The following is a 27,189-nucleotide window of genomic DNA, read 5'->3' on the forward strand; positions in this document are numbered from 1 at the left end:
GGAACCAGGTGTCCATGGTGACACTGGAGAACATTGTCACCCAATGGAATCTCATGGAACCAGGTGTCCATGGTGACACTGGAGAACATTGTCACCCCATGGAATCTCATGGAACCAGGTGTCCGTGGTGACAGAGCCGGGCCCAATGGAACCTACTGGAACACAGGAGAACATTGTTACCTGTTGGAACCCGGGCTGCTGAGAATTTTGGACTTTCTGAGCTGACAGACACTGACCCCCAAGAGAACACTGCATTTGACCTGAGGCTGTGGAGAAGGCTTCCAAAATGGAATGATGGAACTGGGATTATGGGTGTGGAGTTTGAATAGAAGGGTGTAATATCACATGGTGGACAACTTGGAGTTTAAGGTTTTCGAATATAGTAATATATATAAAGCAAGATGGTGGTTTTAGGGCGGAGGCTTCTCCATTTTATTTGCCTTCTTCTTCACCTTCTTCTTCTTCCTCTTCTTCCTCTTCCTCTTTCTCTTCCTCCTCTTCTTCTTCTTCTCTCCTTCTTCTCCTCCTCCTCCTCCTCCTCCTCCTCCTCCTCCTCCTCCTCCTCCTCCTCCTCCTCCTCCTCCTCTTTCTCCTCCTCCTCCTCCTCCTCCTCCTCTTCCTCCTCCTCCTCCTCCTCCTCCTCCTCCTCCTCCTCCTCCTTCTCCTCCTCCTCTTCCTCTTCCTTCTTGGGTTTGGGTGGTATTGTGTAATTGGATAAAAAAGTCCCTTATGTTGGGCACGGCTGATTGGTTATTGGGTTAAAAGTAAAAACAATTTAGGTGCCATTTCTTAATTGGACAGTTTATCCTCAAAAGACCTTGCAGAGAGAGAGACAGGGCTCCATTTTCACCTTGTTAGTGAAGTGCTGCAGAACTCACAGCTTGTGAGACTGTTCTAGAGACAAGAGCTAATGAACACCTGAGTCCAAACAAGAAATGCTGTCTTGGGATTTCATCCCGACCTTGGCAGAAAAGAAGCAAAAGAATTGACTCTTACCCCATGGAATCTCGTGGAACCAGGTGTCCACTGTTTCACTGTGCAGCCTCAGAGAGTGGTGAGACCATTGTGGCACCATGGAATATCCTGAAACCACGGCTCCCTTGTGACAAACCTGGGCTTTATGAAACCAAGGACACCGCTGGGATGCAATGGAATCTCAAGGGACCAAGGGTCAGCTGCCAACACATCAGCTTCTCAGGAAACCAAGGCAAACACTGTGGCACAGAGAGGGGCCCTCATGGGACCCAGGAGACCATGGTGACACCGTGGTGGGATCTCATGGAACCAAGTGTGAATTGTTACAGGAGCCAGGAGACCATGGTGACACCGTGGTGGGATCTCATGGAACCAAGAGCCCAGAGTTTCATGGCTCAGCCTCATGGAGCACTGGAGACCATGGTGTCCCAATGGGAATACATGGAAGAAAGGCTCCTTAGTGACACAGCAGGGCCTCATGGAATGCAAGAGATCATCCTGATGGAATGGAAACTCATGGATTCAAGGGTCCACTCTTTTGCTGCATGGCCTCATGGAATACTGGAGACCATTGTGGCACCATGGAAACGAATGGCACAAAGGCTTCACTGTGACCCAGCAGGGCCTCATGGAACCAAGGACACCGCTGTGATACAATGGAATCTCATGGAACCAGGGTCCAGTTGTGACAAAGCTGGGCCTCACGGAACCAAGGACACAGCCGTGATGCAATGGAATCTCTAGGATCCAAGGATCAATTGTCAACACATCAGGTTCCCATGAAACCAAGCAGAACATTGTGACACAGTGGAATCTCATGGGAGCAAGGCTCTGCTTTGATCAAGTGGGGTCTCATGGGACACAGGTGCCGCTGGGACATTGTCAGGCCTGGTAGGAACAAGACACCACTGTGTCAGACCAAGGCCTCATGGGACCTAGGAGAGCCCTGGGACACCATGGAACCTGATGGAACCAAGGGCCCATTGTGACACGGCAGGGTCTCATGGAACCCCTGTGCCACTGGGACATTGCCAGGGCTGGTGCAAGCAAGGTTCCACTGTGACAAAGGCAGGCCTTGTGGCACCCAGGAGACCATTGTGGGACAATGGAATCTCATGGAAGCAAGGCCCCATTGTGACAAAGCGCGGCCTCATGGAAGCCCAGTGCCACTGGGACATCTCCAGCCTTGGAGGAAGCAAGTGTCCATTGTGACACAGCACAGCCTCAAATCACAGGAGAGCAGAGGGATGCCATGGAATCTTGGGGAACCAAGTGTCAATTCTAAACACAGCGAGGACTCATGGAACCCAGGAGACCATTGTGATGCTGCACTTTGTCACAATGGGGCCATGCTTCTATGAGGATCCATGGGCCCACAATGTTCTCCTGGGTTCCAGGAGGCCCCGCTGGGTCACAATGGCCCCTTGCTCCCACGAGCCACAGCACGGTCCCCGTTGCCCCTGGGTTCTGTGAGGCCCTGCTGCGTTCACAACTGACACTTGCTTCCATGGGATTCCATTGCGTCACAGTGGCCCCCATGTTTCCATGAGGTTCTGCTGTGTCACAGTGGACACTGGGTTCCACAAGAGCTGGCAATGTCCCAGTGGCACCTGTGTCCTGTGGGCCCCACTTTTCCAAGGCAGAGCCTTGGCTCCATGAGATTCCAGGCTGTCCCAATGCTCTGCTGAGTTCCACGAGGCTGTGCTGTGTCACAATGGACACTGAGTTCCACCTGCCCTGGCAATATCCAAGTGGCCCCTGGCTTCCATGAGGCCCCGTTGTGTTGGCAGGTGACACTTGGTTCCCCAAGATGTCATTGTCACGCCGCTCTCCTGGGCGCCCTGAGGCCTTGCTGTCTGTGACAAATGACCGCTACTTTTAAAATTTTAAGGTTGATTCAACCTTGAAAAAAATGACAACAAAGGACTGAAACAGGAGAAATCACAGCACTGGGAGCCCTTCCCCACCCCGTGGCTATCAGCCACATGGCTCCTTCACAAATTGGCTGCTCCTCCTTTTAGACTTTTGGTGTTGCACCAGGCAATCCTAGCCCCACCCAAAGTCTGTCAGGTAACTCTTTGTGGCCGTCCATTGGTGGAGAATGCTTTCTTGCACCCTGACTGGAGAGCAGGTGTTGCCATGCCTGCCTTCCAGTGACAAACCTGCCCTCCCCAAATGCCCCAACCACCAAGGCCATTACAAGGGCAGGGGAAAGAGGACTATGGGGGACAGATGACAATAACATCACTACACATCTTAACACACACATAGTATCTATCTCCTCACTGTGAGACCCAACTATGACATTACTCATCTGTAACACTGTGCAATAATGGAGCCTTGTTCCTACCAGACCTGGCAATGTCCCAGTGGCACCTGTATCCCATGAGGCCCCACTTGGTCAAAGCAGAGCCTTGGCTTAACAACTGACCCTTGTTTCCTTGAGATTCCATTTGTGAAAAACACGTTCACTCTCCTGTGAAAATGTAGAAAATTTAATAAAGGACAATGGAAGACCAGGACCATGGAGCAAAGGTTATTACAGCCGGGTGCATCTTGGCACTCAGCCAGGAGCACCCTGTTACCTTTGGGGATCCCCTGAAATACCTTTCCCCTTACATCAGCCTGGTGCATATTCATAGAGCCTCATGCATATCCATAAACTACTTTACATATTCCAGGAATGATTTTACATGGCCCCTCCCTGGGTCTGCCTTTTCAGAGCATGTGTGTTTCTTGGCTGTGGTTTTGGCTCCTTCTCTTTATCACCTCCAGTTTTTGGGCCTTGGTGCACTCTGCCTTCAGACGGGGAGTGCTGGTAGTTGGCAGATCTGTACAGGTGTCCTCATCCTGGGTGCATTGGATGTTATCCCATCCAAGCAGGCAGTTTAACACAAGCACACTTCTATCAGCTATTTCACTACTATGTCTAAGCTCAATTAACAACAGAAAGAAAAACTACATCTTTAGAACAAAGTTATTTTAACACCACACATATAAAATCCATTTTAATATTTGCAAAAAGCCAATATTATGATTTTTATCTATAACAGGGTGAAGGAGCCCTGGCCCAGGCTCTGGCCCTGGGGGACACGGGGACGCTGCCGGGGGGGTCCCTGTCCCCCTGTGCCACCCCCAGGGCCCCGGCCCCCGTCCCCGTGTCAGGCTCTGGGGTCGATCTCGTGGAACATCCTCTGGGGGAGGCTGCGGGGCCCGGGCCGGGGGGACCCGGGGGGACAGGGGACCCTGCTGTGCACGAGCAGGGTTGGACTGCTCTGGGGGGAGCTGTGAGGGGGCTAGGGCAGAGTGACCTCCCCAGGGACCTCACACAGCCCCCGGGATGTCACACAACCCCCGTGATGTCACACTGCCCCTTGTGATGTCACACTGCCATCTGTGATGTCACACAGCCCCTGTGATGTCACACAGCCCCTGTGATGCCACACAATCACTCTGTTATGTCACACAACCTCCATATGATGTCATTCAGCTGCTATGTGATGTCACAGGGCAGATTTGTGATGTCACAGTCACCCTGTGATGTCACAGCCTTCTCTGTGACATCACACAGCTGCTCTGTGACTCTGTGTCACAACCCACATTGTGATGTCACAGAGCCACCTTCTGTGATGTCACAGCTAGCTCTGTGAGGTCACAACCCCCTCAGTGCTGTCACACAGCCCACTCTGTGCTGTCACACAGCCCCTTGCTGCCATCCCAGCTGCTCTGTGGCTCTGGGACACAGCCCCAGAGGTGCTGCTGTGACACAGCCCCCGCGGGGACATCCCACAGCCCCGGCCAGTGCTGAGCCCCTGTGAGCTCTGTCTGTGCCCTGCTCGTGTCCCTGAGGGGCCCTGGCAGTGCCCCAGCCCTGCTGGGCTGTGCACAGGAGCTGCTCCTGGCCAGAGCTGTCTCTCTGCAGCTCTGCTGCCCTTGCCAGGAGCTGCCTCTGGGCCAGGAGCCCGGCCCAGCTCAGCAGCACAGACACAGCACAAGGACTTTAATCACCCTCTGGGCCTTTGCTGCTCTTTGCATCACACCCAGTCCCTCAGAGTGGGCTCAAAGACTTCTCAAGAGCTCACAGTCAGATTGAAATACTGAAGTTTCTCGTACTTTAAAGAGATCCCTGTGAGGGACAACACTGAGAAAGTGTCCCCGGGTTCCAGGGAGAGCAGAACACTGGAGGCACTGATGGCAGCTGGGGACAAACAAGGCAAAGGTGTCTCTGGTGCTGAGCAAACCTGGATTTGTTTCAGGAATGTAAAGGGCCAAGGCCTGAGCCCCAGGGCCTGGCCAGGCAGATCCTGTCCCTCCCTCCTTGCTCAGGGCTCTTCCCGGGATGGGCCCTGGCATGTGGGGATGGGCAATGCCAAGGGCAGGAGCGTGGGGCAGCCCCTGCCAGGCTGCTGAGCAGGGACAAGGAGGCAATGAGGCCCCAGGCCTGCAAGGGTCACTTGTCCCCTCCTGGCTCAGGCCCAGGGCCAGCAGCCATGGCCAAAGCGCTGCCCAGGTTGGCTCTGTCAGGGCTGTCTTGCAGCTGCTGCCCATCCCTGTGCCCTGTGCAGCCCAGGCTGTCCCACGGTGTCCCTGCCCTGGCCTCTGTCCCTGCAGGCTCTGGGCATCCCCCGGCTGCCCCACCTGGCTGGGCCCTTCCTTTGCTGACAGCTCTGCCTCCTGCCTGCCCCTGCCTGCCCACACAGAGCCTGGGGCTGCTCCAGGCTCCTGCTGGGGACGTGCTGCACCACAGCCCTGCCCTGACAGGGAAATTCCTTTCTCCTGCAGCCACTCTGGGCCTCCCCAGCTGCCCTTGGCATTAATTCTTTCTCTCTCTGGCTGTTTTCCACTATGTCAAAAGGATCCACCATCCCTGAAATCACTCTTTAAACACTCTCATGGCTCTGCTCCACTGTCCTCAGGCTCCACCCCACTGAGCACAGAGCTCCTTTGTCCCTATACAGTGCTCATGGGCCCAAGGCCTCCAAACCCCTCCTTGGGACATCTCTGGGCCCTCTCCAAGGTGTTTCCAAATGAAAACATTCAGCTCAGAGTCTAAAGAAATCACCAGAGGACAGGGCCAGGGCGACCTGTCTGTCCTGGCTACTTTTGTCTGGGAGCAATCCTTGGATATACAGAATTTGGGAGGCCAAATTCTAATTTTGGCCATGGTCCCTGGACAAGAAGGCTGGTTCTTTTCCATAGGAATGAAGGAACAGAGCCCCAGTGTTTCAGGGACAGATGAGAGGTGACCACCAGAGGCCAAGGCCAGCCAGACCTAGCAGGTTTTGTTTTGTGAGATACCCTTGCATAGAGGAAATTATTTTAGGGAGAGTACCCGTTTTGGCAATGGGCATCTGAAAAGTCAGACAGCCCTTTTCCATAGCAAGGAAAGCAGAGAGCCCCAGTGCTCCAGGAGCTGATGAGAGGCAGCCCTTGACATCCCAAGATCAGCCAGAGCTGTCAGGTGGCCCCTGGGAGGCCAAGCCAGCCAGAGCTGTTCCATGTTCCCTGGGTTCCATGGGGTCCCACAGGGTCCCAATGGTCCCTTGCTTCCATGGGGCCCTGAGGTGTCATAATGCCCCTTTGGTGACACCAGGCCCTGAAGGTTGGAATGGTCTCCATGGTTCCATCAGGCCCCACAGAGCCACAATGGTCTCTGGGTCCATGGAGCCCCTCTGTGTCACCATGGCCCCTTGGTTCCCTGGGCTCCAGTGGTGCCACAATGATCCCCTTGGTTCCATGGGCTCCAGTGGGGCCACAATGATCCCCTTGGTTCCATGGGCTCCAGTGGTGCCACAATGATCCCCTTGGTTCCATGAGGTCCCCACAGTGTCCCAGGGATCTCCATGGGAAGGAAAGAACCCAGCCCCGCTGTTGCAGGCGCAGCCACCAGAGGCCCAGGCCAGCCAGCCTTGACGGTACTGGCAGATTTTGCCTGGGAGCAACCCTTGGATATTGAGAATTTCAGAGGTGGAATCCCAATTTCAGACATGGACTCTGGAGGAGAAGGATGGTTCTTTTCCATAGGAAGGAAAGCACAGAACACTGGTGGTGTCTCAGGGTCAGATGAAAGGCGGCCATCAGAGGCCAAGGCCAGCCAGACCTCTCTGTCCTGGCAGCTTTTGTCTGAAAGCAACCCTTGGATATCAGGAATTTGGGAGATGGAACCCCAATTTCAGCCGTTTCTGCATGGATAAGAAGGACGGTTCTTTTCCATAGGAAGGAAAGCACCCAGCCCCAGTGTTTGGACAGCAGGGGAGAGGCACCCCCAGGAGGCCAAGGGCAGCCAGACCTGTCTGTCCTGGCAGCTTTCACCTGGGAGCAATCCTTGGATGTACAGAGTTTTGGAGGGGGAAACTCAGTTTTGGCCATGGTCAAGATGGGTGGTTTTGCCCATAGGAAAGTAAAGCACAAAGTCCAAGTGTTTAGGAAGAAGATGAGAGGTGGCCACCCTCAGGCCAAGCCAGCCAGCCCTGTCTCTCCTGGCACCTTTTGTCTAGGGGCTTTCCTTGGACATTGGGCATTTTGGAGGTGGAATCTCAGTTTTGGCTGTGGGTGCCTGGACAGGAAGAAGAGTTCTTTTTATAAGGAAGGAAAGCATCCAGCCCCAGTGTTTCAGAGGCAGATGAGGGCCAGCCCTCAGGAAGCCACGGCCAGCCAGACTTGTCAGTGCTGGCAGCTTTTGTCTGGGAGCTATCCTTGGATATAAGGAATTCCAGAGGCAGTTGCCCAGTTTTGGCCATGAGTGCCTGGTTGAGATGAAGGGTTTTTTCCCACAAGAAATAAAAGTTATAATGAAGCCCTGGAAAATGTTAAAAATAGTCTTTGAAACTATTGGGCTTTGTGTTTTCTCAGGTCACTGCACCTGCCTAAGCAGTATGATAAAAGATATAATTGTTAGATGTGGTGATTTTTTAGTAATTAAATAGAATTATTATATAACCATAAGAAGAATCGTGAGAAACTATGTTGGAAATTTAAAGGGGGCTACGTTTAGCTGAAATCTGTGTATACAATAGAACAATATAGGTTTAATAATTACATGAAAGTTATGTAATGATAGAGTATAAAACACGTTCACCTCGAATGTGTGGTCGGAATCAGATTTGGGTGGAAACTCCCCGATTCCCAGAGCTCTTGAAGAAAAAGCACCGCATATAATTGCTGATGTGATTATGTGTTTCTGAACGCTAACATTTTGGCGACCCCGGATGGGACCCTGCGGGTGCTGCTGAGCGAGTTTTGCGACTCGACCGCGCTCCAGCCGGCACCGAGGGATTCTCGGGGAGCTCGATCGGCCGCGACCGCTTCTGCCGCTCGCCACGTCCCCGGGAGAAAGGTAAGGTGCTTTTTACTTTGGTTTGGGTGCCTGCCAATGAGACGCAGCGAAAGCTACGCTTGGTTGGGCTAAAGGAATTCCTGCTGGTACAAGCCCAGGCGCCGTTCCATAAGACAATCGCGAAAGCGTTGCGGGTTCGGCAATTTGTGGTATATTTGGAATGGAGAAACTGAAAGGGATTTTGGGCGGCAACACCTCTATCCCGCAAAGTTCTCCTTTGGGGTGCTTACTAGCACATTGGAAACAGGGTAATTTTGGGGAAGAATTACGTAAAGCTAAGTTGATTGATTATTGTAATACAGGGTGGCCAGGATATTCCTTGGAGAATGGTGACAAATGGCCAAAATACGGGACTCTGCAATATAACACTATTTCGCAGTTAATGTCATTTTGTAAACAAGAAGGAAAATGGGATGAGGTTCTGTATGTTGATTTGTTTTTCTATTTACGGGCAAAGCCAGAATGGCAGGATGAATGTGGATTAATGATGGTTAAAACATCTGCAAGCAATAAGTGCGGGGTTTGTGAGGAACGTTGTTTAGAACACTTGGCGTTGAAAGAAAGCCTGAGTAGGGAAAATTATACAGATATTGATTTACAGGTAGCTCCAATAGGAACAAGAGAACTTAACCCTATCCCACCTGTTCCATCTGTCCCTATCCCACTGCCTGCTCCTACCCCACCAAGTCCTGAACCGGTCTCGTCTAGTACACCCTTCCCTCTTTATTCTCCTCTGTAATTGCCCCCTTGCAACAAAGTGTAGGAGTGGAAGGGCCAGAATTTGTAAAAGTGCCTTTCTCTCCTGCAGATTTAGATATTTGGAAACAATCAGCCAGAATTTATAGAGAAAATCCTGATAAAACGGCATGAGTATTAAAAATGGTTATAAAAACCTCAAAATCCTGACTGGGATGACGTACAATAATATGTATATGAATATATTGTATATGTATTTTTATATATATATATAATTATATATAGTATACTAATATATCTAATATATTAATATTAGATACTTTGATGGATTCTACTGAGAAAGAGATGGTACTTAAGGCAGCCAAAGAAAGGGTAAGAGAGGATATCAGAAACAGACTTGTAACAGGGAATATAGATGAGAATTTCCCAATTGAGGATCCAAATTGGGACCCTAATTTATTTTGCGATGTGGGGAGACTACGGAAATATCAAGAGTGGATCCAAATAGGAGTTCAGAATGCTGTGCCCAAAACTATAAATTGGTCTAAACTATATGAAGTTCGGCAGGAAAAGACAATCAGACTTGAACAACCAGTTTCACCAGGGCAATCAGTGCCAGCAGGTTACCAAGGGGATGGTTTTGGGGGAGTATACCAGCTGACTAGACATAGAGCCAGTAGAACAAGTTAAGGAACCTCTTATAAATATACAATTAGGACATAAAGTGGTCAAATTTCTAATAGATACAGGAGCTACTTACTCGGTATTGAATGATTTGCAAGGACAAATTGGGGACAAGGAAACAACAATAGTCGGCGCTACAGGGAAAGAGGAAAAACGGCCATTCTTGCAACCCCTAGATTTGTGTTTTGGGAACAAAGTTATAACACACGAATTCCTATACGTACCTGAGTGTCCAATTCCGCTTTTAGGGTGAGATTTGCTAGCAAAACTTGATGCGGTAATAACCTTTGAAAATGGGGAGCTTATAATGAAAATACCTGAATCAAAGATGGGACAGATATTAATGATCAAAGAAAAACCTGTTCCCTCTATCCCTAGGGAGGTAGAAGATGCAGTGATTCCCTCTGTATGGGAGACAGATATACCAGGGAAATCTAAATTGGCACAACCAGTGCATGTAGAGTTAAAAGAAGGGGCGAGGCCTCTACAAGTCAAACAATATCCCATAAAACCAGAAGCATGGCAAGGAATAGTAAAGATTATTGATAAGTTCTTGAAATACCGAATTCTAGAAGAATGTGAATAAGAATTTAATACACCAATATTTCCAATAAAGAAGCCAAATGGTGAATATAGATTAATGCAGGATTTGAGAGCAATAAATAAAATAACAAAGGACATTTATTCAGTGGTAACAAATCCCTACACATTATTGATATCCGTAAAAGAGATATATAAGTGGTTTAGTGTAATTGATTTAAAAGATGCCTTTTTCTGCATCCCCCCTTGACAAAGAAAGTAGGAAACTGTTTGCCTGTGAGTGGGAAAACCCAGGGAATGGGAGAAAGACCCAGCTCACCTGGACACGATATAAGAACTTGCCGACCCTGTTTGGAAACCAACTGGCAAAGGAGCTGGAGATTTGGACCGAGAGTGGGCAAGTACCAAGCACAAATTGCCCAACAGACTGTGATCTACCTGGGATGTGAAATTTCACAAGGGCAATGAAAACTAGGCACTAACCGTATCCAAGCTATTTGTGCTATTCCAGAGCCCCAGAATCTACATGAGCTGCGAGTCTTCCTCGGGATGGCAGGATGGTGTCGCCTGTGGATCATGGACCATGGACTGATTGCGAAATCCCTGTGTGAAGCTCAGAAGATGCAGCCATTCACCTGGGGCAAACCACAGAAAGAAGCCTTCCTAAAATTAAAGGAAGCACTGACAACTGCTCCAGCATTAGGCTTACCTGATCTGTCTAAAGACTTTCAGGTATTTGTCCATGAAAGGCTGTGCCTAGCACTAGGAGTCCTGACCCAAGGTCTGGGAAGCTGGAAAAGGCCGGTGGGCTACTTTTCCAAACAACTTGACAGCATAAGTGCCGGGTGGCCTCCATGTCTGCGGGCAGTCGCAGCCACTGTGATGCTGATACAAGAAGCCAGGAAGCTCACGATGGGAAGGCACATAGATGTCAATGTACCACACATGGTAACCACTGTCTTAGAGCAGAAGGGGGCCATTGGCTATCCCCAAGCAGGATGATGAAATTCCAGGTAGTCCTGACTGAGCAGGATGATGTCACATTAAAAACAACTAACCTTTTGAATCCAGCTTTGTTCCTAGGTACCACAACTGAAGAAGGCCCATTAGAGCATGACTGTGTGGAGGTAATAGAGTACACCTACTCAGCAAGAGAAGACCTGAAAGACGTCCCACTAGAGCAGCCAGAGTGGGAGCTGTTTACAGATGGGAGCAGCCTCGTGGAAAACGGAACCAGATACGCTGGGTATGCGGTAACAACAGTCAGTACAGCAGTGGAGGCAAAGGCATTACCACCAAATACATCTGCCCAGAAGGCAGAACTGGTTGCTTTAACCAGGGCACTAGAATTAAGTGAAGGGAAAAAGGTAAATATCTGGACTGACTCAAAATATGCTTTTGGAGTGGTGCATGTACACAGAGCACTGTGGAACGAAAGGGGACTATTGTCCTTCTCAGGGTATGCACATTAAACATCAGGATGCAGTCCTGCAATTGATAAAAGCAGTACAAAAACCTGAACAAGTGGCAATCATACACTGTAAAGCACAGCAAGCAGGAAACTCCAAAATCTGTGAGGGAAATCGAAAGGCAGACTGGGCAGCCCGACAGGTTGCTCGAGAGGTGCAAACAACAATGGCATTGATACCTTTAAAGCTTAATGTATCCCAATTCAATTTGCCTCCAGAACCAAAATATTCAGTAGAAGATGAGAGACTGGCACGTTTGCTAAATGCACAAAAGAATTCAGAGGGATGGTATGTGACTGCACCAGGACAGATAGTGGTACCCCCTTGATAATGAGAGAAGTTCTACAAATTAAACATAATGAATGTCACTGGGGAGCAGAGGCATTGGTAAAATTGCTAAAGCAGAGTTTAATTTTGGTACGGATGTTAACAATGGCAAAATCAGTAATGTCAAAATGTGATATCTGCTTGAAAAACAACCCAGTGGCTGGTGACAGGCACAGCTAGGAAGAATTTGGATAGGAATAGAGCCAGGAGACTATTGGCAGGTAGATTTTGTAGACTTGCCAAGAACTCGAGGATACAAATACCTGTTAGTGGGGGTTGACACATTCTCTGGCTGGCCAGAAGCCCTTCCCTGTCGCACCAACCAAGCAAAGGAAACAGTAAAGTGGTTACTACAGGAGATTATTCCCAGGTTCGGGGTGCCCCTAGTGTATCATCAGATAGGGGGCCCCATTTCATAGCTACAGTAGTAAGAGAGGTAAGTAGATTGCTGGGGATAACTTGGGACCTCCACACACCGTGGAGACCCCAGTCAAGTGGACAGGTAGAGAGGATGAATCAGACACTAAAGAGGCAAATCAGTAAAATATGCCAAGAAGCCAAATTGCAGTGGCCCCAGGCTTTGCCAATAGCACTGTTGAGGATTCGGATAAAGCCTAGGAGTGGGATGTCAGTCAGCCCTTAGGAGATATTGCATGGGAAACCATATGAATCTCCTGAGCCTAACCCTAATGTGCATGTCACAGGAAAGCAGGAAGTGTATAATTATGTTCTGTCTCTCGGGAAAACTTTAGCTCGGCTCCGGAGCATCCTCGTGTGGAATAGACCGCTGACTCTCGAGAACCCAGTTCATAACATACATCCAGGAGACGAGGTGTACATCAAGAACTGGAACGAAGAACCGCTGAAAGAAAAGTGGAGTGGGCCCCACCAGGTACTGCTGACCACCTTTACAGCAGCCAAAGTAGCCGGCGTGGACCCCTGGATTCACTACACCCGAGTGAAGAAAATCCATCCTGGATCACGGCCTGTGTAAACTGTGGAACCAACAAGGCTGCAGATAAGATGTGTTTAATTACTTTGAGAATGCTATCAGTAATTGTGCCAATGTTATGGTCATTAATGTCTTTGGGATGTGGAATGCAAAAAGATCAACTAACCACTCTTCATTCTAGAATGAAGAGAGAGGTACAAGCAGAAACACAGGGGATAAAGGTTTCTAATGCAGTTTGGGCTGAGAATGTAATGATTGGATAAGTCAAAGACTTTGCCAAAATGCAAAACACCTGTAGAATAACTGCCTGTCTGCCAATACCAAAGGCAGCAGGAGACCCAGTAAATTGGGGAATCATAACATCAAAACTACCTGAAATACAAAAGAACAAAACAATTGCATGCAAACAGGTACCCGAATCGAGGCAAGTAATCAAGGAAACTTGGGAGAAAATAGGAACATGGATGAGACCCATGGGCCAGAAAGACTGTATTCTAAGTGATGGCACACTAGGAACCCCTATGGGAGAATCAGGAGGCATCACACAATGGCAATGCTATTTGCCACACTATAAACAGATTATAGAAAATGTTACAGAAACCACTCTGGTATGGAAGTGTGAGGCCAAGGATCAGAAAGATCAGACAGAGCCTTGGGACAGTGCGTGGTCTGTGAGTATCCTTCAAAGATTCCAATGTATGGCAAACACCCCTTGGTGCATTAAGTGGGAAGGCCCCGAGAATGAAACAGATCCAGCAGTAACAAACACTGCCACCAGCAGCAGAACGAGGGCAGACAAAGTAAGTTGGTGGGCATGTAATAAAACTTATGACTGCACTTCTGATGATGCAGAGATAAAGCAGATGCCACCCCTGGCAATAGCCCTACAAACTGGCTGTGCTTGCAGAGGGATCAAACATAAACAAGGCAGAGGGAATTATAAAGCAGTTGTAGGATGTACCAGGAGTACAGTCCGAGGTCCAGGACAATTTGTATGGGCAGCAAGCGATGGCACCTGGACAACACATCTGCCTGTAGATGGGAAAGTAAAGGAAATTACTTTAGGCCTCCCAACCTCATGTCCAATTTGGAAAAAGTCCCCATTTAACGGAAAACATGAACTTGTGCAGATAAGAGCAAGACGAGAAGTTCTAGACAATGAAAATCCAGATGACACTTGGCAAGAACCCTCTAGTGGAGTGAAATTTGGGTGGGCCCGAGAGTCTTTGCTTGGTCCTACAGCAAACTATCAGAGTAGGGAGATGCTGTACAAACTTACAGGTCAGGTTGATAGACTGGCAAGAGTCACCCGGGAAGGATTTAAAGAATTAAGCCAGCACAAAAATGACTTTACAAAATCGATTAGCCTTAGATTTGTTACTCCTGAAAGAGCATGGAGTATGTGGATTTTTAAAGGGACGGGTTGGTCACTGCTGCGTTCACATCCCAAATGTAAATGCAGATGTAGAATATGACATCAATCAGTTGAAACAAAGAGAGCATGAAGCACAAGAAGAGCAAAAGGATTTGACTACGACCTGGCTAGGCAAAATCTTTAAAGGGTTAGGGTGGAATGTGAGTTCATGGATTAAATCTGTCATTGAGAGTGTGATAATCTTAGTAATTGTATTCTTAGCAATTTGGTTAGTTCACAGCATCTTGAAAGGAGAGATACAGAAGAAAACGTCCTGGAACCAGAAGATAATAAAGGCACTGACACGAGATCCACGCCCACCATCTTCTGGTTCTCCAGTTCGTGACAGCATCCACGACAACGTTTACATCAACCATGGACTTGAAGAACATCAAGAAAAAATTGAGAAATAAAGGACTGTATCAAGTGAAAACATTTACACCTATAGTGAAGTGAAAATGCTTTCAAAGGGGGGAGAATGATAGTGGGGCCCTGGAAAAATGTCAAAAATAGACTCTGAAAATGTTAGGCTTTGTGCTTGCCAGATCATGTGAAATTGCACCTGCGTAAGCAGAACATGATAAATGATATAATTGTTACATGTGATGATTGTTTAGTAATTAAATATAATTATTGTTTAATCATAAGAAGAATCATGAGGAACTATGTTAGAAGTTTGAGGGGGGCCACAAGGAGCCCATGCTTGGCTGAAATCTATGTATACAGTAGAACAATATAAGTTTAGTCATTAACATGAAAGTTATATAAGGATAGAATATAAAAACATGTTCATCCCAAACCCATGTCGGAGTCAGATTTGGGTTGGTACCCCTGACACCCAGAGCTCTTCAATAAAAGCACCTGCATATAATCATTCTGGTGATTATGTGTTTCTGAACACTAATATACCCAGTAAACTGTTAAACCCTTCCCAGCTGCTGTGCATGAGGCTCTATGAATATGCACCAGGCTGATGTAAGGGGAAAGGTATTTCAGGGGATCCCTGAAGGTAACAGGGTGCTCCTGGCTGAGAGCCAAGATGCACCCAGTTTACATCTTCCAAGAACTGTTTAGCATGGCTCTGCCCTGGATCTGCCTCTTTAGAGCATGCAGATTCCTTGGCTGTGGTTTTAGTCCATTCTCTTTATCACCTCCAGGTTTTGGGCCTTGGTGCACTCTGCCTTCAGACGGGGAGTGCTGAGAGTTGGCAGATCTGTACAGGTGTCCTCATCCTGGGTGCATTGGATGTTATCCCATCCAAGCAGGCAGTTTAACACAAGCAGCCATTTCACTGAGCTTAATTAACAACAGAAATAAAAACTATAGAACAAAGCTACTTTAAAAAACAGTCCCAGCCCATATTTGATCCCAGTCTGTGTGGTCCTGATCCATATGGTCCCAGTCCCTGGGATCCCAGTCCATACAGTCCCAGTCCATATTTGATCCCACTTCAGGCTATCCTGGTCTGGAGGGTTCTGATCCAAATGATCCCCATCTATGTGATCCCAGTCCAGGTGATCCCAGCCCATATTTGATCCCAGCCCATCTTTGATCCCAGTCCGTATTTGATCCCAGCCCATATTTGATCCCAGCCCATATTTGATCCCAGTCTGTGGGGCCCTGCACACACTCCCTGGGTCTGGAATTCCAGTTCCCAGCCAGGAAAAAATGTTCCTGCCCTTGAACTTCCTTCCTATCCCCTCAACAAATTGCAATAAAACTATAAACAAAGAAATAATAATTGAAATTAAATAAATTATAATAAAAATAAAATATAAAAATCTCAACTCTTCTTTACAATGATTCAACTCCAACAATGATTCAACTCCAACCAACAATAACTATTACTATAATATTACCAATGCATATAAATAAACAAATTATATATCAGGAAATACCTTTTGAAAATTTTAACTCGATGACTAATGTACTTTAGATAAAATTATCTAAAGAAACTACCATGCAATCTAACACATCTTAGTTAAACAATTCATATTACAAATATACTAAACACAAAACCAAACACCACTACAATTTCTCAGACATTTCAACCAAACAATTAAACTTTAATAACATCCTTAAGTACTCTTGAAAAATTAAAATTATTTTTAAAACATTAATTGTGTGCAGGTGGTTTTATTTTGATATTGGTTTTTGGATTGTTTGGGTTAGATGATTTAAAAATGGGATTTTTATAGGAATTGAATCAGCTGAGAAGGTGGCACTCTGCAAACAGAACTGACTGAAAATGAACGGGACAGAAATCAGTAACTCTGAAAGTTTTATTTGCTATCAAATACATCCCACACACCCAGCCCCACACAATCCCCATCCCATTGCTCCAAATTGGGATCCCACTTCTACCAATCTCCTTCCAACTCCATCTCAACTTGACAGCTGTGGAATGGAGTGAGTTTGGCCTGGGATTGAGTTTTTGGAGGAAGGAACAAGCAATCTGAGGTGGAATTGAGCCCTTTCGGGTTAAAATTCAGTTATTTTCAGTGGAATTTGAGTGGTTTTGAGGTGACTGTTCCATCCCAATGGACTTTTGGAGGACAGAGAGATGGAGAAGAGAAAAAAATTCAGGCCAAACCAAAGGAGAAGCAGCCAGGTGTGTCCCCAACATGGATCACAGGGAATGTGAGTGACCAGGGCTGTGCCCAAAGTGCCTCCTCCAGTGGGGGATGGAGCTGCAGCAGCGCACGAAGCTCTTCCCGCACTCGGGGCACTCGCAGGGCTTCCCTTACCGGTGCCTCCGTTGGTATCGGGTCAAGTGAGAGCTGCTGGAGAAGCTCTTCCCACACTGGGGACACTCGTAGGGCCTCTCCCCGGTGTGGATGCGCCGGTGCCTGACGAGGTGGGAGTTGTACTTGAATCCCTTCCCGCAGTCAGGGCAGCGGAATGGCCTCTCATCTGTGTGAATCCGATAGTGCCGGAGGAGACTGGAGCTGGTCTGAAAACTCTTCCTGCATTTATCACACTCGTAGGGCCTCTCTCCAGTGTCGATGCGCCGATGGGTGACGAGGGCGGAGTTACGCTGGAATCCCTTCCCACAGTCGGGGCATTGGAAGGGCCTCTCCTCTGTGTGACTCTGATAGTGTAGGAGAAGATGGGACCTGGTCTGAAACCTCTTCCCACACTTGGAGCACTCATAGGGCCTCTCTCCAGTGTGGGTCCTCTGGTGGCTGATCAGGCTGGAGCTCTGGCTGAAGCTCTTCCCACACTCCCCACACTCGTAGGGCCGTTCCCCAGTGTGGATCCTTTGGTGGCTGATCAGGTGGCAGTTCCACCTGAAGCTCTTCCCACACTCCACGCATGTGTGGGGCTTCTCCCTATCATGGAGCTGCTCATGGAGCACCAGCTCCGAGCTCTGGCTCCATCTCCGGCCGCCTTCCCGGCCCAGGCTGCCTCTTTCCCCCTCACATCCCCGCCATCTGCGTTTGCAGCCCCTCCTCGTGCGGCATCTCCGGGCCTTTTCCTCCCCGCTGGCTTCCTGCGCCGTGGAGCCGCTCAAAACGGCCTCTGCCACCAGGTTCTGCCGCGGGCATTTGTCCTCCCTGCTCTCCATGCTCAGCTCCTGCTCTGGGGGAGGAAGGACAAGGACAGCATGGGATTTGCCTCCGTGCTACAGGCAAGGGCAACAAGATCCCCCCAGGGCTGTGCTGCAGCTGGGGGCCGTGCTGGGCTGGGAGATGGAGCAGCACAGAGGGGAAAGGGGCATTCATCGCCAGCTCGCGGCTGTGCACACATCACAAACAGGACTGGACTGCTAGGAACGCGTCTTGAGCTGTTTTATTTTTCAGCATCAGTCTCATTTCTTGGTTATGACAATGGGAAGATGCCAGCAGCTCACATCCCAGGTAGCAGAAAACAACCTTAATGTTAAAACTTACTTTAAAAGGTTTTTCACCAATCACACAAAGCAAAAGCATATTGACATTGGTTCCATCCAAGCACTATTGGTTAAAACCATGCTCCATTACTTCAAACACAATACCTATTTGTAAGCCTTACAACACGATGAACAGAGCTCCATTATTAAGCTTGGAACTTCCTGATATCTTGCTATATATACTTTTCTGCAGGTTAGGGAGTTAGTATAGATAAGTGTTAATGCACAGACCGTTGTTCTAATGCTCCTTACTTTCTACTTCTTTTATAATTTTTCTGCTGACCAATCTTATGGCTGCTGCAAAGCTATAATCACAGTTCTACTGTCTCTGAGGCTTGTCTTTTGAAGCTTTCCCAAAACCCTCTAAATTTAAGCATTCCAGAGACACTGACTTCCTCCTCACCTGCTTCAGTGCCCTGGAGCATCTTCCTCTTCCTCGCAGCCTCGCAGGGGTTGGCAATGGGAAATCCTGGTTTGGAGAAAACAAGGGATGAGCACATTGAGTTTCAACGTCCCTCTGCCCAAGTCCATCTCTACAAGTCACCGGCCATCTGGGCTCCAGTAAACCCTCCCAAACACCAAGATGCAGCCCTGAAAAAGCCTCCCAGGAGTTCCCCGTCCCTGGTCCCTCCCCTCTGGTGTTCAGGGGTTCTACCCTGTCCCAGCTGCTGGGGTCACCCTTGCATTGGGGGTCCCCCTTCTCCTGGGTGCCCGCCCTGCCCAGGCTGCTGGCAGTGCCAGCAATGCCAAAAGCTCCCCCCTCTTGGCTCTCCCCATTTCGGGATGCCGGGGCTCTTTGGGCTCCCGGGCTCCCTTCTCCCCTCATTCTCTGCTCTGCGCTGCAGCGGCTCCAAGGAGTCCCCCCTGCCCCTCTCCAGGCTCTTGAGGCTCCCGCCAATGGCGGCGCTCCCCCCTCTCTGGCCTCCCCACTTTGGCCTCCTGGGGCACACAGGGCTCTGCTCCTCCAGGCTGCCTCTGCCCGCAGCCGCCACCGCCACCCCCCGATGTCCCCCCGAGGGGCCTTTTCCGCTCAGCCTTGGACTTCTTCATTCTCCAACCATCCCCCCAAAAACCCAACCCAGGGACCCCCCGGGATATCCGGGCCGGGCTCCCCCTCCCTGCTCACCTGCGCCATGGGGGGGGCGATGATCCCACAGGTGGGGGCTGCGAATTCAGGCAGGGCTCGAGACCGCGTGGCTCCCGCAGCTCAGCCTTGATCCGCCCTTGTCCCTCCTCTTCCTCTTCCTCCTGCTCCTCCTCTGTCCTATCTCCACCTCCTTCTCCTCCTCCCCCTAACCCCGCCTCCTTCACTGCTCTTTCTCCTCCCGCTCCTCCTCTTCCATCCCCCCTCCTCCTCCTCCCCTGTCTTATCCCCACCTCCTGCTCCTCTTCCATCCCGCCCCTTCCATTCCTTCTCCCCCTCCTCCCCGCTTACCCCGCCTCCTCCTCCCCCTCCATCCCTGCCCTTCCCTCCCTCCTCCTCCTCCCCCAGCAGCAGCCACACCCTCGGTGCCCCGTTCCCGCAGCCCTCGCAGCCCGCGGCAGCAGCGGCCATGGAGCCGGGCCAGGTCGGCATGGGCAGCGCGGGGCTCTCGGCTGCTCCCAGCCGCTGCGGGCGGGGGGAACCCGGCCCGGGCCAAAGGAGAGGCAAACTGGGAAAACTGGGGGCAGATCACAAAGCTAAGGATGCAGCAGAAAATGGAGCTGAAAGAGTTAGTTTAATATTAACTCCAAACGAGGAAAAACTGGAAATTCCAAAGTTTAGGGAAGCCGAGAAAAAAGAATTAAACAAGATAGGAAATGAACAAGATAAATCAGGGAAATAGAAACTTCTACATGGAAGACAATTACTTAATAAAATGTGCTTACTAGGAAAAGATTAGAAGACGTGCATCAGAAACCCCACTGGCGTACTCAAGCTTTGTGTGATCATTTTTTAAGGAATTTTGGGTGCACTGGGATTTTTGGGGTAGCAAAGCAAGTCACTGAAAGATGCTTAATTTGCCAAAGGATAAATAAAAAGGTGATGAGAAAAACAACATTAGGAGGTCATGAGTTAGCTCGTCGACCATTTCAAAATATCCAAGCAGAAGTTTAGATTTGTTAGGTTCTGGATTTATTTGGAAAAAAACCCATTTAATCTAGAAGAAAGAGAAGATGCCATATGTTAGACAGGAGATTTTAGGAGAATAAAAATCTTTGAAGTATCAGAAACACCCGAGGAAAAAAACAAGAAAATAAAAAGGGGAAATGAAAGGGAGGGGAACAAGAGGAAAAGTCAGAAAGAGAGTGGGATCCTCTGCAGCTCTTGCCCCCTCCGTTGGCGGCCGAGGCGCCTGTCCCGGGTCCCGGCTCGCTGCCCGCCTCAGCTCCGCCTGCCCCGGTTTCCATCCCAGGTGCGGGCTCACTGCCCAGGGCAGCTCCACCTGCCCCGGCGCTGGCGGTGAATTTGTGTGCCCTGGCCCCACTGCCCGGCCCGCGGCCGCTCTGCCGGCCATGCTGGGCAAGATGGGGTTGCTCTGTCCTGCCGCGTGGGCCGAGGTCACCGCGCCGACCGCACCGAGGGCGGGTCCCAGCCATCCCATCCCCGGCTGCCCTGCCCGTGCCAGCTGCGCTGGGCAGCGCCGCTGCTGCTGCCGGGGTCTCCCACCTGCCTTTTCTCTGCCGGGAGCTGCCGGATCAGCCGCCAGAAGCCATGTGGGGGCTGCCCACGCTCCGGCTCGGCCTCCACGGGAAGATCCCCCTCTGGCCATTCCGGCAGCAGACCCTGCCCACACTCCCACCGAGCCTCGGCGGGATATCCTCCCCTGACCCCTCCTGCTCTGAGTTACGTCCCCTTGGTAACCACAGCTCCGGCTGTTCAGGGAAAATCCCTCTCTCTACAGGAAGCACCTTATCGAAACACGAGGAGCTCAGTTAAAAGGCAGCCCTCTCCAAATTCTTTCTCAAAACACGGGAGAAAGGCTACAGAAGGTAAAAAAGTGAAAGAGTTAGATGAAGGGATTGCTCTATTGCCGTTGAGAGAGGTTCCCATGGCAGGGATGCGCTGCCCCGCCCCGCGGGAGCCACCGGCGCCCCTGCCGGCCGTGCCCGGAACTGCACCCAAGGGGAAAGCGCCGCGGCCGAAAGGCCGGGACCGGCTCCGGGCTCTGTTTGTTGGCACTGCCGGAGCTGTTGATACACACTACTATTATTATATTATACACACTAGGAAAGAACCGTTATTCCTAATCCCATATCTTTGCCTGAGAGCCCCTTGATTTCACTATCCTAAAAATTAAGAGGGAGGGGGTTTGCATTCTCCATTCCAAGAGAGGCTTTTTCTGCCTTCCCAAGCAGACGCCTGTCTTGTAAAGCAAGACAAGCACCCACAGGCACTGAGGGGGGCTGCAGGAGGGGCAGAAGAAGGCCCTGCAGCACTTGGGCACAAAGGCCCAGCAGGTGAGTGCAAGAAGGGAGCAGCAAAAGGCCAAGCTGAAGGCAAAGGCCAGGGCAGAGCTCCTACAGCCCCTGAGGGATCAGCCCCAGGGCCCAAGGGGGCCCCAGCACCCAGGGCACGGCTCGGCCACAAGCACCCGGCAGAGGCATTGCCCTCCTCGGCAGGGCACAGCCCACCCAAACAGCCCCTGGCAAGGAATCAGGGCTCCGGCTGCAGGGCACAAGGACACTGCAAGCAGAGACAGCAGCACCCTCAGGACCAGCAAGTCCACCCCGTGATGGACATGGATTGGCAGGGCTGTCACAGCTCCCATCACACCAGGGACCCTCCACACTGGAGCCCTTGAGAACATTCAGGTGGGTCTGCTTTGAGAGGAGGCATTTCCTGATGGACACAGGGGCCTCTCAATCTGCTCTGAATCTTAGACCTAAAGGGGAAAATAGTACAGAAATATTTTAATTTTTAAGGGAATGAGAGGGAAAGATGAGCAGGTATGATTTGTTCAACCACTATTAGAAGCTGTGGGGGATAGGTTTGAAATAAATGAATTTCTTTTTCTTCCTCCTGTGATTGTAATTAACTAGGAAGGAGTTTGATTTTAATACTGTAAAAAGGGACACAGAGGCTAGTTCTGTTGTACCTCTGTGTCAAAAGTCTGACAAGGCCTATGCTGAAGTGAACCCAGAAGTGTGGGCAGCCCCAGGGAAATACAGAAAATTAGATATGGAGCCTCTACAAATTAAAGCAACCAGGACAAGCACTACCCTGTTCCAAGAGAGGGAAGGAAGGGCTCACAGCCTGGTATTGAGTCCCTGTTAAAGGCAGGGCTTTTGGAGCCAAGGATGTCTCCCTACAACACTCCTATCTTGCCAGTCAACAAACTGGATGGATGGACACAAGGGGGAAACACAGAATTTTCAAGTGTTAAAATTAAGATTAACTGAGGCGAGTGGCCTGGGCCTTCCAGACAGGGAAAAAGAATTTGAATTATAGGTGGACGTTAAACAGGGTCTTGCCAAAGGAATTCTTGTGCTAAAATGTTTAACCCAGTGGCCAGAGAGCAGCCTCATTGTCTGCAGAATTGTGCAGCCACAGCTTCCGTGGGAGCAGAGGCTGAAAACTGATGACAACAGGAGGATCTCCTAGAGTTCAAGTCTGGCATCAAGTTAAAGCTTTGACAACCAAAAGAGCCTCTAAATGGATGAGCAGGGCTCGGTGATTACAGTATGAAACTTGTTCAGTGGCACAGGAGGATTCAGAACTGAGGACAGGGCAAGGGTTTAACCCAGCCTCCTGTTTGAACAGCCTGGAGAGGGGCTGGCAAGGAACCCAGGACTGCACTCAAGGGACAGAGCTCCCGAGCCAGGCTGGGAGAGATTGATGGGACATTCCCTGGCCTGAGGGAGACAATGTGTTTGTGGATGGCTCTGCAAGGGCAGCAGAAGGGAAAAGAGCTACAAGACAGGCTGTTATTAAGGAAGGGGAATCAGACAAAGCGCAGGTCACCGCCCCATGCTCAGCTCAACCCGCAGAGCTGTGGGTGCTTGTAAGAGCCTGGCACTGAAATGCCCTGAGCAGGAAGGCTTCAAAATCTTCTGGTGACACCATGGCACCTAACAGGGGGGCAAAAGCAATTCTGACTGCTTCAGCAAGCACTGGATCACTTATTAACCTATTGCTAAAAGAAATAATTCAAAGATAATGGATTGTGGAAGCAATAGATTCAGATGGGGAACTCATTTTACAGGAAAGACCCTTCAGGGGGTTATGGCAGCTTTAGGAATACAATGGGACCTCCATAACCCCTGGCAAGCCCAGAGCTCGGGTTGGGTAGAAAGAATGAATGGGGAAATAAAGAAACACCTTTGGAAGCCGGAGATGGAAACCAAGATGCCATGGGTACAGCTTTTGCCATTGGCTTTGGCAAGAAAAAGAGCCAGACCCAAGGCAGATATTCAATTATCTCCCTTGGAATTCATGTCTGGAATTCCTTACCTGGGCAATTCTCCACCTAGTGCAGGGTGGAAATAAGGGATGTAAATGTAAGGCAGGCTGTAGCCAGGATCCTGTCTCCTGTGGAATCTCTCCCGCAGGAAGCTGGGCTGGCACAGAGCCTGCCCTGGGACTTTGCTGTTGCCAACACCCAGCCAGGCCATCGGCTCCTGCCTAAGGAGTGCAAAGCAGCACCACTGGTGGCCAAGGGGCCCACGCCAAGTGTCCCTGAGGCCAGAAACAGCCGCCAGCACAGCTGAGCACGGGGGGACCCCTCAGCCTGGCCTCAGGGGCTCTGAAGCCCCGGAGATTTGCACTTCCCGCCTGCAGCAGGACCATGGCAGCCGCCCCTGAGCCTGCCCTGAAGGCAACGCAGCAGCAGCCAGGGCTCCACAGCGGGCCAAGCCCCTGGGCCTGCCCACAGATCCTCTGCTCAAACCCTCGGGAATCCTGGCCACCCTCCCCTGGCACCTCCAGCCACTGCGGCCAAGCCTCGCTGCCGCTGCTGCAGCTCCAGCGCTGGCTGGGCCTGCACTGCCACAGCTGCTGGGGAGCACCGCGGCACAATTCCACCCTGGGGCTCACTCACACCCACACTCTGGGCTGCCTGCGACTGCACTGCTGCAAAATGTACCCATCCTGCTTCTTTTAAATCTTATTTCTCTGCTCAGAAAGGTTTCTCTACTCAAAGGTTTGCCTTTGGGAAAGAAATTTTAAAGGTTTTATTTAAGGGGTTCCCAGTCTGTTCGGATGTTAAACTCATCTCCACCACTCAATGGAGACGAGTTTAACATCCGAACAGACTGGGAATAGCCCAAAAGACACCCACAGAGATAAGGACCAGCAACAAAACATCAACGCCCCGCAGCAAACAGCAACCAACAGCTACCCCAGACACTGCCCCCGCACAGCTGGAGACACCTGGTCTGGAAAAGGCTGAGAAGGAAATCCAGGAGTGTGGACCGAATTCACAGCAGAGGGGAAGAAATCCGAGTCTAATAGGAAACCAAACACTAAAAACTTACACGACTTGGAAGCAATGAATATTAAAGCAGTGGATTTAGATTGGTTCAGACTACGTAAAGTTTAGGAAAAATCGAGTAAAACTGACATGTCATGGAATGATTTTTTCTGCACAGCCGGGCTATGTGTGGATGAAAGTATTTCTGTTGCACATCCTGGCCAGAACCAAGCAATGCCTTGACTCTCTCACACTAAAGAGATTCTTGGAGAGTTTTTGTTTTCCCTACAGTTTCAGTGATAAGATTACAACATGAGAAACATTTTTTATAATAATCCTACTTTATATTGTCAGGTAGGTTTGGGACAGAAGGGTGAGAATCAATTTTTGGTCTGGGTTTTTCCATGTTCGCCTTTATGTTGCATTTTGCAAAATTGAAGAGCTTTAACCGTGATACTTTTAACTCTTAAATAGTTGATACTTTTTTTAAAAAAAGCAGGGTGAAGCTGCAAAGGGAAACAGCAAATGGAGAATGTTGGGAAAACTTTACTATAAATAAATGGGGGGGAATTGAGATGAGGGACTACATTTTGTTCGTCATGAAAAAGAGACCAGTGTGTTACAAGAGTTGTCTGCTGACTATTTCTGTACTACTTCATGAGATATGAGCTACAAGGATACCAGGGAAGGGGTTGCAGGAGCCCACACATAGTCCCACCCAGCAAATGGTACAAACAGATAACTCACAGAAATAACGACCAGGGAAAGGCTGGGGAAAGGGCAGGGGCAGATAAACACCCAGCAGGGAAACCTTTCCCGCTGACAAATGGTACAAGCAGATAACTCACAGAGATAATGACCAGGGAAAAGCTGGGGAAGGGGCAGGGGCAGATAAACAGTCTGCAAGGCAGGATATTTGCTTGCTTAAGCTTGATAGGGCACAGTTTGCAAGGCAGGACATTTGCTTGCTTAAGCTTGATAGGGCACATATTGCGTTAATCATAAGATTTTGGTAATTTTCCACAGAGAAGTCACCAAATAAGGACATAGGGTGAAGAAGACGCGGCTGAGGAAGACTCCGCAGCCTTTATCACCAACCACCAGGAGACAGAAGGATGACCCCCTAGCAACAACCAGCGCAGGCGCAGAGAACTCTGAGATAACATGGACTCCTGAAGGATGGAGAGGATAAAAGGACTGAATCAGAAACTAGTTGGGGCGGCAATTGGTGGAGCTGAGACTCCCCTGTTGCCCAGCGCTGAGCCTTTGCTTACATAGTATAACTGCTTCCATAATTAATAAATTCTTTGATTGGAAATTACTCGTTTTGAGTCAATTTTATAACAATGGGGTGTCCAGGGGTCCCTGTGCCCAGGAAAGGGGGTGCACGGGCCCCGGTGTTGAGGAAGGTGGTGGGTGGGGGCTGTGGAAGGCAGGAGTGGGGGTCCAGGGGGTGCTGGGGTCAAGGAAAAGCGGGGGCTGGGGTGTCTGAGAGGGGGAGGGCCGGGAAAGGGGGTGCGGGGGGGCATTGGTGCTGCATGAGGGGGTGCAGGAGGGTCCCCGTGCTGGATAAGGGGGTGCAGGGGGGGTCCCTGTGCCTGAGAACGGAGGGTTTGGGAGGGTTCCAGTCTCGGATATGGGGGTGCACGGGGGTCCTGGTGCAGTGGAATGGGGGCTTAGGGGGTCCTGGTGCTGTATAAGGGGATGCAGTGGGGTCCCGGTGCCCAGGAATGGGAGTTCAGGGGTGCCAGTGCCAGATAATGGCCTGGCTGGGATCTGGTGCTGGGAAAGGGGGTGCAGGGGGTCCCAGGGCCAGATAACGGGATGCACTGGAGTCCCGGTGCCCAGGAATGGGGTTCCAGGGGGTTCCATTCCCGAGTTCCGGGGTTCAAGGGGTCCTGGTGCCTGAAAATTGAGGTTCAGGGGGTCCCAGTGCCGGATAAGGGGATGTAGTGGATCCCGGTGCCCAGAAATTGGGGTTCAGGGCGGTTTCCCTGCCTGGGAATGGGGGCTCAGGGGGTTCCAGGCTGCAGATAAGGGGGTGCAGGGGTTATCGGGGCTGAGGAAGGGGGTGCAGGGGGGGGTCCCAGTGCCCGGGAATGGGGTTGGGAGGGGGGGGTGGGCAGCAGCTGCTGGAGAGAGACTGGGACAGACTGGAATGGACTGGGACAGACTGGGAAAAGAACCCACTGGGAGCAGAACTGAGGCAGCAGAGATCATACTGGGATATACTGGGACCACACTGAGGGCTACTGGGAACATGCAGGGGACAATTGAGATTGGACTGGGAATGGTTTGGATCATCCTGGGACTGACTGGAATCATACTGGGAGTGATCAGATCTGTAGTAGGGGTGAAGAAGAGAAACTGGAATAATGCAGGGAGCAACTGGGATCATACTGGGAGCAGCTGCCCCATGCTGGGGTCATACTGGGATCATACTGGGACTGATGGGGTGACACTTGGAGTGACTGGCATAGTACTGGGAGTGTCTGGGAGTAACTGGGATCAA

The 27,189-nt window shown here is 50.2% G+C and overlaps 1 protein-coding gene and 1 pseudogene across 1 annotated transcript in view; one reads left to right on the forward strand and one right to left on the reverse strand.

Annotated features, from left to right (window-relative positions):
- Positions 1 to 14,806, forward strand: part of LOC143696037 (serine/threonine-protein kinase pim-1-like) — a 38,816-nt pseudogene extending 24,010 nt beyond the window's left edge.
- LOC143696052 (uncharacterized) overlaps positions 1 to 17,773 on the reverse strand; it is a 102,643-nt gene extending 84,870 nt beyond the window's left edge. The window contains exons 1-2 of the mRNA XM_077191258.1: positions 17,769 to 17,773; positions 17,196 to 17,725 (exon numbers count right to left, since the gene is read on the reverse strand). Coding sequence (XP_077047373.1) covers positions 17,196 to 17,725; positions 17,769 to 17,773 — 535 coding nt within the window. The remainder of the gene's footprint in view (positions 1 to 17,195; positions 17,726 to 17,768) is intronic.
- Positions 17,774 to 27,189: the final 9,416 nt, after the last annotated feature.

This window comes from Agelaius phoeniceus, chromosome 28 (assembly GCF_051311805.1).
Source record: "Agelaius phoeniceus isolate bAgePho1 chromosome 28, bAgePho1.hap1, whole genome shotgun sequence".
Lineage (NCBI taxonomy): Eukaryota > Metazoa > Chordata > Aves > Passeriformes > Icteridae > Agelaius > Agelaius phoeniceus.